The 15,126-nt window shown below is 44.7% G+C and overlaps 1 protein-coding gene across 1 annotated transcript in view; it reads left to right on the plus strand.

Annotated features, from left to right (window-relative positions):
* The window catches only part of DCHS1 (dachsous cadherin-related 1), a 111,813-nt gene that overhangs the window by 78,994 nt on the left and 17,693 nt on the right, over positions 1–15,126 (plus strand). The window contains exons 11-18 of the mRNA XM_077451300.1: positions 2,105–2,344; positions 3,955–4,080; positions 4,183–4,392; positions 4,491–5,360; positions 7,175–7,288; positions 8,738–8,949; positions 9,847–10,001; positions 14,757–14,887. Of these exons, the coding sequence (XP_077307426.1) occupies positions 2,105–2,344; positions 3,955–4,080; positions 4,183–4,392; positions 4,491–5,360; positions 7,175–7,288; positions 8,738–8,949; positions 9,847–10,001; positions 14,757–14,887 (2,058 nt within the window). The remainder of the gene's footprint in view (positions 1–2,104; positions 2,345–3,954; positions 4,081–4,182; positions 4,393–4,490; positions 5,361–7,174; positions 7,289–8,737; positions 8,950–9,846; positions 10,002–14,756; positions 14,888–15,126) is intronic.

The following is a 15,126-nucleotide window of genomic DNA, read 5'->3' on the forward strand; positions in this document are numbered from 1 at the left end:
TTCTGACACTGACAGGCCCCCCAGCCCATTTTACTCACCTGAGCTCTTCAATCCCTCAGAGGAGACAGGCTCTTCCTCTCTGCCTGGGGCTCTCGGCTCTTGATTAGATAGATTTATAGCAGCGCAGCCATTGGCTCCCACTGCTTTCAATCAAATCCAATGATGCGGGCACCGGGGGCGGGGCCGAGTCTGGCATTCTGTGTCTATAGACGCATATGCTGACTCGGGATTGTGCCCGTAAGGTAACCCCCCCGAGAGAGCACTTCTCCCTGGGGGTTTACCGATGCTAGGAGGAGCCGCGAGTGCTGCCGGGGGACCCCAGAAGACGATGATCAGGGCCACACTGTGCAAAACAAACTGCACAGTGGAGGTAAGTATGATATGTTTGTTATTTAAAAAAAAATGAAGGTTCAGTGTCACTTTAATACCATAAATAATAACATGATATTAGATTTTTTTTACTCCATGAGTATATAATGAGTTTGGAAATTCTAGAGAAATGCTTAAATAATGCATTACAATTTAACTAAACACATTAGATATTAGTTGACTAAAATTATTTTATTTGACAAAAATGTACTGGAGATTTTAGTGGGCTAAAATACAATTACCTAAAGGACTAAAACTAAAATGGCATTTTAGTCAAAGACTATGACTAAAACTAAAACACTTGCAGAAGACTAAAATGGGACTTATACTAAAATGCCATTTTAGTCCTAAGACTAAGACTAAAATGAAATTTGCTGCCAAAATTAGCACTGGGACCAAACCCAAGCTTATTACTACTGCTCAAAGGTGGATCAGATAAGGATTTGCTGCTGAAATCAAAGTTAAGGCACTTTCCACTGTAGACTGAAAATGAGTTACTCTATACTGCCTACAGCCACAAGATCACAAGATTGGTGAAAAGCTGTTGCAAACGTATTTACTGCTTGTTTAGAATATGATAATATTAAAAAAATCTATAGCCTGGCCACATTTCTATTTTTAACTAGCTCTGAAAAGTTGACATTTTTGCAATAGTGACAATACTTAAAGTGGTTGTAAAGGGAGAAGGTTTTTACCTTAATATATTCTGTAAAGGTTTAGTATAATGCAGTATATAGTTGGTATAGGTGCAGTATAGAGTGCAGTATGAATTGGAATCAGCAATGGGCGAATAACCCTTATAACAGTCCCCAAGATACTGCAGTGACCTCTTGCTGTAAAAGAGAGGGGCCCCCTTGCTTTCTCCTTTAAAAGCCTCCAGGGATCAGTGGTGGAAAGCAGAGGCTGAGTGGGCGCTCCAATGTCCCTGCAGCAGCAGTGCAGGTGCTGTGATGTGGGCGGTGCTGCACTGCCCCCAGCTGACCTCACTCCCAGTCTTAGGCTCAAATCTCTGGTATGGTCTTTAGCTGCGAGGAAAATATTCAGATAGAGAGTGCTCACTATCTAACTCCCTCAGTGCCAAGAGGAAGAACCTTCCTTGGCAGTTTAATAAAAATCATCTCTCCAGTCTTCCTACTGCAAAAATGACTAATGGGATCGGTAGTGTGAGGAGTCTATTAGTCCCATTGCATGGCTGCCCACTCTGCATAGAAGTCTGTGGGATCTTTTAGCTTTAGCTCTCCCCCTGCTGGCTGAAGGAGAATGGTGCAGCATACATCAGTATCCCAATAGAGCAAGAGAATAATTAAAGATAATGTCTTCTTCTCCATATTGCTGTAGCCCAGCACCTGGCTACAATAATACAAATCATGCCAGCTTCAGTTATGGTGTTGGAGGCCTCTCACAGGGGTGTTTTATTTCAGGAGTTATAATTCCTTTAAAGAGGTACAGCCAAAGCCCGTATGGCTGTACTTCTACCTATGGATCACAGGAGTGCAGTTTGTTCTGCACTCGTGTGACCTGTTTTCAGTAGACAGCGGGCTGAAGTGGAGAGGACCATTTTCTCTAGTAGGCCTTCGAGCACTGGCCTAACCCTAAGTATGCAAGTGGCTTATAATAGCTTGTGGTTCAGCACTCTCTTTGGGTTTGCTGTGCTTTATGTATAGGGATTGTCACACCAAAATGTTTGCTGGTTTGTCCTATTAACTGACCGTACCATTGATATCTTTCCAATCAGGTGCCCTGTCTGTCGTGAGAGCTCTAGATCGTGAGGAGACACCTGGATATAACCTAACCTTAGTGGCAACAGACCATGGCTCGCCTCGCCTGTCCAGCACACAGACACTTTCCGTCTCCATTCTTGATGTAAATGATGAAACCCCCACCTTTGAGAAAACCCAGTATGAAGGGAAGGTGCTGGAAAACCAATCCGCCGGCACAAGTGTTCTGAGATTGCGGGCTGTGGATAGAGATCTTGGTGAGTGAAGGGAACTGTGCTAGCAGAATACATTTTGAGGCTGGGTTTGCTTCATTTGCACATCAGTATTTTCCCCCGGCATGTAAAGACAAATTTTGTTTTTCGTATTTTATTTGGGCAGCATAGTGGCTAAACGGTTAGCACTCCCGCCTAGCAGCAGTAGGCTCATTGGTTTGAATCCCAACCATGGCACTACCTGCACAGAGTTTGCATGTTCTCCCTGTGCATGCATGGGTTTCCTACCACACTCCAAAGATATGCTGGTAGGTTAATTGGCTACTGTCTAAATTGGCCCTAGTATGAATGTGAGTTAGGAACCTTAGATGGTAAGCTCCTTGAGGGCAGGGACTGATATGAATATATAATACATATGTAAAGCTCTGTGTAAATTGACAGTGCTATATAAGCAAATTAATAAATGCACCCATATTAATGAAAGAAAATATATACATTTATTAATTTTCTGTATTGGAGCTGGCAGAGCATTGGAACTGTTACCAGTGCAATGCACAGGCTCCTGTAGACTATTTGCCCCAGCCCCAGGTCTATGTGAAGGTACAGGTCATCGGTTGTGGGTCTAGAGGTAAACCCTGTCACTACATTTGTGCTCCATTAAGATTGATGTGTCCCTCTTTGCGGATGGGACTTGTGGTCTTCCATTTATAGATCCCTGTTAAGTGTGTGTGTGTGTGTGTGTGTGTGTCTAAATGTTTAATGTGACCATGTTTTGTGGTATACCCTAAATGTGGGTGTAACAAGAAACATCACCAGAAAGGCAGACCATTATTTTTTTGCATGTAGTACTTAAATTGTTGGACTAACATCAGGTAAATGGTCACTCCACCCTAACCTGATTATCCAGCTGATAGATACTGAACAGTTAAACCACTTGATGGCTTCTTCTGTCACCATCCCTGGTCCTGGGTCTGCCCATCTGCTATGCCCATTATGAGGGATTCCCAACAACCCTGGTCTCTGTGCAGACCCGGGAACTCACCACAGGGATGGTGAGTACCCCTAGCAATGGAACAGGAGGTGTATATATCAGTGGACTCAACACAGGGATAGTGGGAAACCCTCATAATGGCACAGCAGGGGTGCAGACCCAGAAACTCAGCACAGGGATGGTGGGAACCCCTCATAATGAGCACAGCGGATGTGCAGAACTAGGAGGTCAGCACAGTAATGGTGGAAAGCCCTCATAGCAGTCACAGCAGGTTTACAGACTGGGGAACTCAGTGCAGGGATGGTGGGAACCCCTCATAATGGGCAAAGCAGGTGTACAGACCTGGGAACGTAGTGCAGGGATTGTGGGAATGGGAACTCCTCATAACGAGTATAGCAGGTGTAGAGTCCCAGGATCTCAGCACAGGGATGGCAGGAGCCCCTCATAATGGGCTCAGCACATGTGCATATCAGTCTCTAAATATGGAAATGCTTCACTAACCAATAGTTGGAAATGTTGGGATGGTTCAGTACTTAATAGAATATTCCTATAAATGATTGAACTAAATAAAGTCACAACTTTTTATATAAAAATTGACCTTGTATGGTATTTCCACAATATGGAGGTGATAACAACTTCTTCAAAATACCTCTTGTTTCCACAGGTCCTGGTGGGCAGATCACATATGGAGGGGTGACCGGGGACGAGTTTTCTCTTGATCCAAAAACTGGAATTTTGACTACCAAGCGAGCATTTGATCGAGAGGCGAAGGAGGTGTACAAACTAACAGGTAAATGTTTTTGTTGGGGAAGATGATCCTACCCCCCCCCCCCCATATAACTGACTTATACTCTGTATACCCACTAACTGCATCTCACTCCTTGTATTATAGTTTATGCACGAGATGGAGGCTCCCCGCCGCGAGTGTCAGAGGCCAGGGTGCACATCGCCATTGATGATGAGAATGACAATGCTCCAAAATTTGAGAATGATAATGTGTTCTTGGAAGTGCCTGAAAATCAGGATCCCGTAACCCTGTGCATACTTCGCGCCTGGGACCCTGACGCCAGTAGCAATGGGCACCTCCAGTACCGGCTTATTGGTGAGTCACTTTCACGTTTTCTGGCATTTTCACAGATCACCCAAGTTGGAGGATTCCTATACGGCCATGCTTAATGTTTATTTTCTTCTTCTCATTAGATGGTGATCCATCCAGTGACTTCAGTTTGGACTCCAAATCTGGAGCCCTTTCCACATCACAGGCTTTGGACCGAGAATCTGTATCAGATTACCGCCTCACTGTATTAGTCCAAGATGGTGGCAATCCATCTCTCAGTGCCACTACAGTTGTCACTGTGTCTGTACTGGATCTTAATGATAATACACCGACCTTCTCAGCAGCCTCTTACAATGCAGAGATCTCAGAAGATGCCCCCGTAGGCAGTTTAGTTGTAAAGTTGATAGCTGTTGACCCTGACCATGGTCCCAATGGTCAAATAACATTCCACCTAGCTAATGGTACTCAGGGAGCCTTTCATGTTGATCCACTAACTGGACAGATCACAACCTCAGTTCAGCTTGACCGCGAGCGCCAAGCTGCTTACACATTTGTAGCATGGGTTATGGATTCCGACCCCTCGGGGCCACGTAGCGCAGAGGCCTCTGTGACAGTTATAGTCCGAGATGTGAATGACAATGCCCCAGCATTTCAGCGTAGTCTGTCCCTTGTAAACCTGCTCCATAACACTCCCATCAAGCGGACATTGACTACAATGAAAGCAGAAGACAAGGATGCAGGTGCCAATGCTTCTATTCTCTACAGGTTGGCTCCACAGTCAACAAAAGGTGGGTTTTCAGTGGACCCTTACACTGGGGAGGTACGTTTGCTGGAGCCACTGGAGGGAATGAGTCCCAAGGATCGGACAGTCTTTGTACAAGCCTCAGATCTGGGGGAACCTCCGCTTTCAACCACAGCTGTGCTGGTCATACATCTACGGGAGGAAGCAGCTAGAGGGCCTCGTTTCCCGAGAGATTCCACCGACATCAGCTTGTCAGAAAACAGCCAGCAAGGTGAGAGAGGGGTCATACCAGACCACAGCCTTCACTATTGTGCTTACAATATTTAGTCAAGTAGCACATAGCTCCCACAAAGTCATTTTAGAACCAGCCATACTGGTAAGCTTTCTGTCTTACATAATATTATGGACAAATAGCCGTCCACATAAGTAAAATGCTAAGATAATTCAAATGAACTAAATTCAAGATATAAAAGATTGTTGTAAGGGTCCAACAACGGCCTCCATCTGTCCCACTGATATAATAGCTGGCCAACCAGTAACGGAATAACTATTAGTTACCTAAAGAACTATGTATCATAAATAATTGCCATTCTTATTATTAAAATATTTTCTTCACCTTTTTTCATCCTTTTGCATCTCAGTGCTGCCCATCTCCTTAAAAAATTAACACAAAGGGGCGCCAGCTGAGTGCAGCATCAATGGGTTTATTACGATTAAAAAGTCAAATACAAACTCATAGAAATATAAAATCAAAGAGTTTATCTGCAGCCCTGCCACATTGGGTGGAACCCGTCATCTGGAAGAACAGCTTCTGATAGCAAACTGCATGTTGTCCGTGGGGAAACCTAGTCCACCCCCCCAAGGTGTCCCCCTGTGTCCTCCACCCCCCATGGTGTCCCCCTGTGTCCTCCATCCCCACTGTGTCCTCAATTGCCACGGTGTCCCCCACCCCCCATCGTGTCCCCCTGTGTCCTCCACCCCCCACAGTGTCCTCAATTCCCACGGTGTCCCCCACCCCCCATGGTGTCCCACTGTGTCCTCTACCCCCACTATGTCCTCCACCCCTACGTTGTCGCCCTGTGTCCTCCACCCCCCACGGTGTCCCCTTGTGTCCCCCACCCCCATTGTGTCCCACTGTGTCCTCCTCCCCCCCCTCATGGTGTCCCCCCTGTGTCCTCCACCCCCCACACTGTCCCTCTGTGTCCTCCACCCCTCTCCCTCTCACTGTGCCCCCCTGGGTCCTCCACCCCCTACAACAGTATATATACTGTTTTTGTGCGTATTTGCAAAATTAAAGTGGGCCGGTCTGAATGAAATCCAGGGCCAAATTTTTGTCCCAGTCCAGCCCTGTCTCTGTCTATGCATGCTCCAGCAATGGCTGCAAGGAATTTTTTCCTGATGTGACAACAGTAGAATATGCTTGTGTGATGTATGTCAAAACAGCCACCTGTAGCCCATTAGGCAGGGTGACAATGCAAGATCATAATTGAGAGACAAGGACAGAGCATTGCCACCCTACAGGATGTACTTGAAAAAGGGTATTTAAGGCACAATTGAAAATATTGAAAAAGACTTACATTAAAGCGGTAGTAAAGTCGTGAATGAAAAAAAAACTACAAAAAAAAAAAACGCTTCCCCTATAAGTTAATATCATATCATACTAGCACATTATAAAAGACTTACCTTAAAACTAAGCCTTTCCAGCGGTGCGCTGTCATCACTGACAGAGCTTCCTTCTTCACCCAGTCTTCCTTCAGGGCTCGTGGACTGTTTGAACAGCAGAGCCGCAATGACATCACTGCTGGAGCCACGGCAAGGTACCCTGAATGGACGACACGTGTCCTTTCAGAATGCAGTTTGCATGTGTCGGTGACATCACTGGCTGCTACAAATGGGAATAGCTCCTAAATGAGGAGATATTCCTTGTACCTGCAGGCAAGCTTTATCATAAGCTTATCTGTAGCTACTAGTGATGAAACAGTGTTTACTACCGCTGTAACATGTTAAAGCTTATGCAAGATTTTAGTGATTTGGTTTACATCTACTTTTTTTTTGCATTTTCCATGTGTTTCTCTTCCTCTGCAGGCTCTGTGGTTGGAGCGGTGAGAGCCACACACAACGGAGGCTCTTCTGGGAAAATCACCTACAGTTTCCTCAGCGGAAATGAGCATGGTGCCTTTAACATCAACCCGAACACAGGTACCCTTATAAATGGACTCCATATAGAAACAAAGCTTCCTGTTTTTAACAAAATAGAACATAAGGAAATGTGTGTTGGAGAACTGTGCTGAATATTTATTTATTTCATTTTTACATGCCCATACTTATACTCTTTAGGCTTCATGTACACGGGATGTTTCTGAACCTCTCCTGAACGCTGAAACATCACAGCTAGTAATCCACGTTTAGAAACGTGTGTTTAGCAGCATTTAGCTGCGTTTGCGTTCAGGAGCGTTTACTAAAGGTAATCTCAGGAGACTCTCCCAAATGATTAGAAAGCACTAAAAACAAGTATTTATTAACTATTTCAGCCATTCTGTGAGAGCACAGTGCGAGTAGGAGCTGAGAAAGCAGTGTGCTTGTAGCTAGCTGTTATTTTATGGATCCCATGATTAGCATGTGTGAGGAAATGCTCCTGATGTTGCTTTTGCTTAGGCTCCAAAGACGTAGACAATTGCGTCAGAATTTGTGGCTACTGGACACATCCATTGATGGCTCAACACATGTCCACGGGATGCTTTTCTAATATGTATGTCCAGCTGCGTAATTACCCAGAGAATGTGTATTGTACAACATAATTGTCTGATGAGGGGAATATCACATGGTATATCAAGCTTTCATACAGTGATATTTGAGTTTTTGGTGTGTTTTTAGCATTTTCCAGGTTCAAAAGTAGCAGATAAAATCTTTCCCTTTAAAAACGCTACTAGATGAAAAAAATGCCTAAACGCGGGTAGCCGCCTTTGGCATTTGAAATACCTCTAAACACAGCTTCTGAATGCATTTTTTTGGGTTCCAAAAAAAGCCTCTAAACTCAACTGCCTCGAAAGGACTCTAAACGACCCTGTGTACATGTACTGATAAGATAACATATAGAGGAGAGTTCAGGAACAGTTGAAAAAAATGCCCAACTGCTCCTAAACATCTGTTTACCAGCAGCAGCAGGCATGTACTAGCCATTAGGACCACAGGGAGTTTCCCGGTGGGCCGATGGCTCAGTGGGCCGGTTAGGTGCAGTCCTGGAGCCGCTCCTCTCTGACAGTGATAGTAGCAGCTGCCGTCACTTGCTGGAGAAAGCATTAGGCTTTCTGCTCCCTCCAGCCTGCAGAGGGAGATAGACAGCTGCCAGACGTTCCATCCTGTCTCCCCTTATCACTTGTCACGTATCACATGACTGGAGAGAGGAACGAGAAGCTACCTTCAAAACTGTGAGTACACGTGGGAGGGGGAGGAGAGGGAGGACACTCTGATGTAAGGGGAAGTGCTGATGGAGACACTCAAAATTAAAGTGGGCCGGCCATGATGAAGTCCAGGGCCAAATTTTTGTCCCAGTCTAGCCCTGAGCAGCAGTGTACATGAGGCCTTAATGTCCCCAAGTTACCATCTATCAGCTGGACAACAAATACCTAACTATGCATTCCTCCACAGGGCAGATTACGGTCCTACAGCCGGCCCTGTTGGACTACGAATCCAGCCCACGGCATAAGTTGGTGGTTCAGGCAGAGACGGTCCAATATTACGCCTTCACTTCCGTCAATGTCCTGCTGCAGGATGCCAATGACAACGCACCACGCTTTCAGCTCCCACAATACACAGTTTATATCTGGGAGGCCCAGGCTGATGGGAGCCGCATCATACAGGTAATCCTATAACCTCTCTTTTTTTTTTTTTTTTTTTTTAAATCCCAGATGTCAAAGCTGCTAGATATGTGCGTTTAGTTTTTATTACTTTTTCAGGCATAAATTTCATTTTCGGAGATTCAGATGTGTACTCATTTTTGAATGGCCATATGGTGAAATTAATTCAATTTTCAAATTTGTTTGATAATTCAGATAAAAAATGGATCCGAATTTCGTTCCATTTGTTAATTCAGATGCATGTGACGCTAGTCAATATTGTCGAATCAGCTCATGCCATTTCTCTTCTGATTCAATAATGTACAGTATAGTAATCTTCCAGAAAAACTGCAAAATTTTTCTAATCCACCTGGACCGATGAATATACGAAACGAATGCCAAAGATACAAAATGAATTCCAAAAACAAATCCGGATAACATAATAAATATGACAAAATTAAATTCTTCAATGAATGACTGCAAGGAAACAAAACAAAACTTTTTGATGTGCACATGTCTAGAAGCTGGCAGTTGAGTGGAAGCATTGGCCTTAGGGGAATGGTGACTTCCAATAAAAAAAATTGATCCTCAGATTGGCAAATAGCATAGACTGAATATGTGAAGGTTCTCATATATCCAGACCACAGTATAGTTAGTAGCAGATATTCACATTCAACAAGACTTGTTCCATAATATTAGAGATGTTTTGCCATTCATCCAAGAAGCTCGGCTCTAATAAGCATCAGGAACATACATTTATTTCTACACATGTAGCACAATCACTTCAACCGAATCAACATGAAATATGTCAAGGCAGATGTTGATTGTCCAATCAAAAGTTAGGGATCAGGGCTCTATAGGCCAGAATAAGGTAACTGTCAGTTTTTACATGGGTGACAAGAGTATTCTTCTGTCTTCCAGGTTCTTGCTGAAGATCCAGACCAAGGCATGAATGGTCAGGTCATTTACGCTTTTGAGCCATCACAGCCCATGAAGGATCTTTTTCGTATTGATTCCCAGACAGGAGTCATTGCAACAGCCGCCATTTTAGACCGGGAGATCTGGTCTGAGGCACGGTGAGTGTGGCCTCAATGCTGTCTCTATTCTGTCTATATGTTGACATCTTCCCTGTGTACACTAAATGTCCTACAAATCCTCCATGTTCCTCTGGTTTTGCCTCCACTGACTGGTACTTTTAGAATAATAGGATTTTTATAACAGCTTACCTGTAAAATCCTTTTCTTGGAGTACATCATGGGACACAGAGCCTTAAGTAACTACTTAATGGGTTATAGGCCACCTTCAGGTGATGGACACTGGTACACCCAATCCAGGAAGTTCACACCCTATATAACCCCTCCTCCTTCCAGGAGCACATCCGTTTTTGTAGCAAAGCAATATACTTAAATCCCAAAAGAGGAGAGGGACCTCTGTGTCCCATGATATACTCCAAGAAAAGGATTTTTATAGGTAAGAGGTAATAAAAATCCTATTTTCTTTATCGTACATCATGGGACAAATAAATGATGTAATGGGAAGTCCCATAGCAATGCTGCTTGAGGGGAGGGAAATACAACCCGGAGCGTACCCCCAAACTTGAGGACCTATACTGCTGCCTGCAGCACACTGCGCCTGAAGGCGATATACTTATACCTCCTTACATCCACTTGATAACATTTTGTGATCAACCAAGTTGTGAAAAACCAAGTTGTGGCCTTACAGATATGAGCCAAGGAGGCCTGGTGACACACTGCCCAAGAAGCACTAACCACCCGGGTGGGTGAGCAGGAAATATAGGAACATGCAGATATGCATGATGTCGATAGATGCCAGAAGTTCTCCTCCTGTAAGGATAGAAACTGCTGACCTGATCGTCTCCATGCGAAAGGAGAGGATCTTCAGGAACTGATTTAGATTTTTTAGATCTAGAATGGGTCTAACATCTCCATTTGGTTTTGGTACCATAAAAAGATTAGAATAAAACCCCAAACCTTGATGTTTTGCGGGGATCTATATGATCACCCCTTGAGATATTAATTGGTCTAGTGCCTGAAACAGAGATTGTCTTTTCTCTGGATCTTTGGGAATGCTTGACCTCAGAAAAACGAGAGAAAGTCCCGAAGATCCAGCTTGTACCCCAGCATTACCGTGGAGATGACCCAACTGTCCTGAATTTCCTCTTGCCACACTTCTGAAAACTGCAGAAGTCTTCCCCCCATCTTGGCGAGGGTGGTTGCCTCTTCATGATGAGGCTTTAGGATTCTGCTTTGCAGGTTTCTGGCCCTAGGACTTATTTTGAGTCTGGCTCTGACCCTGAGGTTTTCCCCTAGAGTCTGATGGCAGAGGCCATTGCCACTGCCTAGAGACCCCTGGCGCAGGGGAAAGAGTCTGTTTAAATGAAGGGCATTTTGACTAGCAAAAGAGTACTTTTCCCACTAGAAATTGTTTGGATATATATTCCCCAAATAGCCGCTCTCCATGAAAAGGGAACCCAGTTAGGAGGTTTTTACATGGTGTTTTGGCTGACCAATTTTTTTAACCACAGGATTCTACGCATATGTACTATCATAAGCGTAAGGCGGGATGCCCGGTGAATCAAATCTTTAATGGCATCTATGGCAAAGCATAATGCTTTTGGTAGTTCAGCCAATTCCTGGGCTTGTTGTGCAGGAACCTCTTTAATGGCCTGTTTAAATTGGTCCTTGAGGGATTGACAGACGCCTATTGCAGCGACTGCAGGCTGAGTAAGGGCACCTGCCAATAAAAAAGTTGATTTTAACAGGAATTTCAACCTTTTGTCTGTTGGATCCTTAAGCATTTGTGCATTTTCTACTGGACAAGTTAGGCTCTTATTCACGCTGGAAATCGCATCGTCAACTGCTGGTACTTTCCATTTCTTGGTGAATTTCTCCTCCATGGGATAGAGAACTTAAAATCTCTTTGAAGGGAGAAAATGCTTATCTGGGTGATCCCATTCAGAAAAAATAAGCTGTTCTAGAAGAGCATGTACAGGAAACGCATGAAAATGCTGTGAGGGTTTTAAGGAACCCAAAGAAGAAACCAAGCTTTCAGGAGACTCCATTACGTGTAGCATTAAAGTAGAACGAACCATCTCCGTAAGAGATTGTATCAGCAATTTCTCAAATTGTTAGGCTGAAAAAAGGTTCATCTATCGTTGTTTCCTCCACAGAGGAATCATCGGTTTGTTTTTCCTTCTGATCGCCTGAGGGTAACACCTCATCCTGTGCCCACTGTTCCCCTTGCAAAGGGTGTGAAGTGGGGGACAGGGATCTAGCACGCGTCCTATCCATTTGAATGGAGGATGCGATTAAAGCCGCCAGACCCTGCAGGGTGGAGGAAAGGACATCTTCAGTCATGTATACAGGGGCTGAGATGTGAGAAGCAGTTGCACCATTAACTTGTTCCAATGGCTCACCCTGGCTTGCCATAATTGATAATTCAGGCGAGAATGACAGCATAGAAATGCGACTCGAGATGGTAGTGCCTGGGGGTGAAACCTTTGGTACATTTTTGGTCTTTGTAGTGTCTTTTTTGGCTGGCATAGTCCCAAGCACAAAAACCAGAGGCACTATACAATTGCACTTAATCGCTGAACATAGTCATGGCAGTAAAGCCCCTATTCATTTCAGCCTAGTGCTGGGAAAAAAAGTGTCCTTCCTGTATCAGGAATGCCAGTTGCAACCCTCACATGCCCCACAGCTCCTGTGTCCCTGTGTGCAGACTGCTTGTTTCCTCCAAGTCAGCCGAGGAGAGACTGTCCCAGCTGTGTTTTGATTATCATTGCCTGCTGTGCATCCTCATGGACGTTGCATGGCCCTGCGCTTAGGCCCCGCACCCTCCGAAAACCCTCCCGTTTCATTTTTTTTTAAATGTTCCTGCGCTCGTGCCCAGGCTCTTCCGGGTCTGCAGACCCAGAGCCCTGTTACCAGCAGGAAAAAGAAAAAACAACAGTAACAGTAACCATGGGACCTCCGCACCCCCCATGGCGGGGGGAGGGGTAATGTAAAGGGGGTACACCGCTTATGTTCCCCTAACCCTCCGGTCCCTTCAGGGGGTAAAAAAGAAAGCATTTTGGCAGATTTCTTTTACCTGAAAAAATCCCCCTGCACAAGCTGCTGCAGCCACACAGAGACTGACTGAGCTTTACAGTGAAGACAACAGATTAAGGCAGTGATGGCGAACCTTGGCACCCCAGATGTTTTGGAACTACATTTCCCATGATGCTCACACACTGTTGTAGTGTTGATAAGCATCATGGGAAATGTAGTTCCAAAACATCTGGGGTGCCAAGGTTCGCCATCACTGGATTAAGGTATGTGCATAGGCTCCCTCTAGTGGAGAATTAAGGCATGACAAAAAATTTTCCCTTAAAGAAGAAAGCATAAGGTCACTTTTTAGTTCCTAAATTTCTTCCCTTACCTTATCCCTGCCACAGGATTTGCTGAATTAACAGACAATCCAACCTTCACCCATCACGACAAGCTGCATTTAGCAAACCTTCAAGGACCGGGTCCCTTAATGAAGGGGTTCCACTCCCTTGGACCCGTAAAAGCACCAGACCAGAAAAGCTTTAGGTAATGTAGCATGACCTAAGCCCTGGGTCCCGTGGTCCAGCCCTACAAAGAGGCGTTATACTTTGGCCTCAGTCCCGCTTTGGGTGGATCTGGTCTATGGAGGCTATTTAAATCCAGCATGGATCCCTCCTGGAGCTCCTCAGAGCACATCTTCACTCGTGACAAACACATTAGACACTGGCAAAAAAAACTGATGTGCTCCTGGAAGGAGGAGGGGTTATATAGGGAGTGAACTTCCTGGATTGGGTATACCAGTGTCCATCACTTGAAGGTGGCCTATAACCCATTAAGAAATTACTTAAGGCTCCGTGTTCCATGATGTACAATAAAGAAATATGGCTTTTTGTTACCCATCATAAGGTTGTGTTGTGTTTTATTAACACAGGTTCCTTGTAGCTCCTGTTCTGAAGACATCATATACTAGAGCAGCCCTCAAAATTTCCACTCGCTTTCTCATATTAGGCAAGTGGAAATAAGCTGAGAGCGAGTGTGGAGCCGCAGCGGAGGGGGCGGGAGTTACCGACAGGCGGGATTGAACGGGAGCTGATTCTCCTCCCTGCCCCCGCCTCCCTGTAATTCTCTTAGCAGGGCTTGGCATACAGCGTGAGTCAGCAAAGAACTAGATGAGGTGGGAACGGGGCAGGGTGGGGAGAGGAGTTGGGTGGGTGCTGCCAAAGTTTACTTTTCCTATTACCAAGCTGGTGATTGGTTGCTCAGGTCGCCTAGCAACCTTTTACCAGCTTGTTAATAGGAAAAGTTACCTTTGGCAGCTCCCGCTTCCCTCTCGTGCTGTGCTCCGCTATAAGTGTCTCTTCTCCCTAATTCAGTCAAAGTGTCATTCATTGGTTTTCATTTTTTTAATGCTATATTTTATATAGCATTAAAATATTTACTTAACAAGGCAGTAATGATGTGTACAGTACCTATAGTAGCCAATCATATTTTATCCCTATTTTATTTATCACGGTCAGATCTATGAAATATGCTTTATGTTAATATTGTTAAATTTGTTGTTGTTAATATTTATTTCTGCATAAAATATTTAATGGTGTAATTTCATGATGATAATTTACGAGGGCGTGTTTAGGGGCAGAATTAGGGGTGGGGCAGGGTAGGGGTTGGGTGGGGCAACTGGTGGTGAGTAACTCTTAAGTCCTGTCCTGTAATTTCCAGTTCAGGACTAGAAATTTTGAGCCCTGTACTACAATATATTACATACGTCATTGTGTATTTTAGGTTGCTGGTGACAGCGACGGACCGGGGGTCTCCTCCACTGACCGGGTCAGCAACCCTCACCCTGGTAGTAATGGATGTAAATGATAACAGTCCTACCATCCCTGTTCAGATGGAGCTGAGTGTTCCTGAAGGTAGGTCTACAATTAGCACCAGAATAATATTTTTTATATACTGGCCAGAATACACAGAAACTCAGCCACCTAAGGGCTTGTGTACATGGAGCAGGAGTCAGAATTGTTGACTTGGCCTTTGCCAAATACAAAAGAGCCAACCACATTTTCCATCTTCCAATGGGGACATCTGTTCTGGAGATGTATGTCTAAGCCCCTGTACACACGGTCGGAGATTCTGCCAACCAAATCCGTCGGAT

This window comes from Lithobates pipiens, unplaced genomic scaffold (assembly GCF_037356315.1).
Source record: "Lithobates pipiens isolate NorthernLeopardFrog02 unplaced genomic scaffold, aLitPip1_a1.2 Scaffold_23, whole genome shotgun sequence".
Taxonomy (NCBI): domain Eukaryota; kingdom Metazoa; phylum Chordata; class Amphibia; order Anura; family Ranidae; genus Lithobates; species Lithobates pipiens.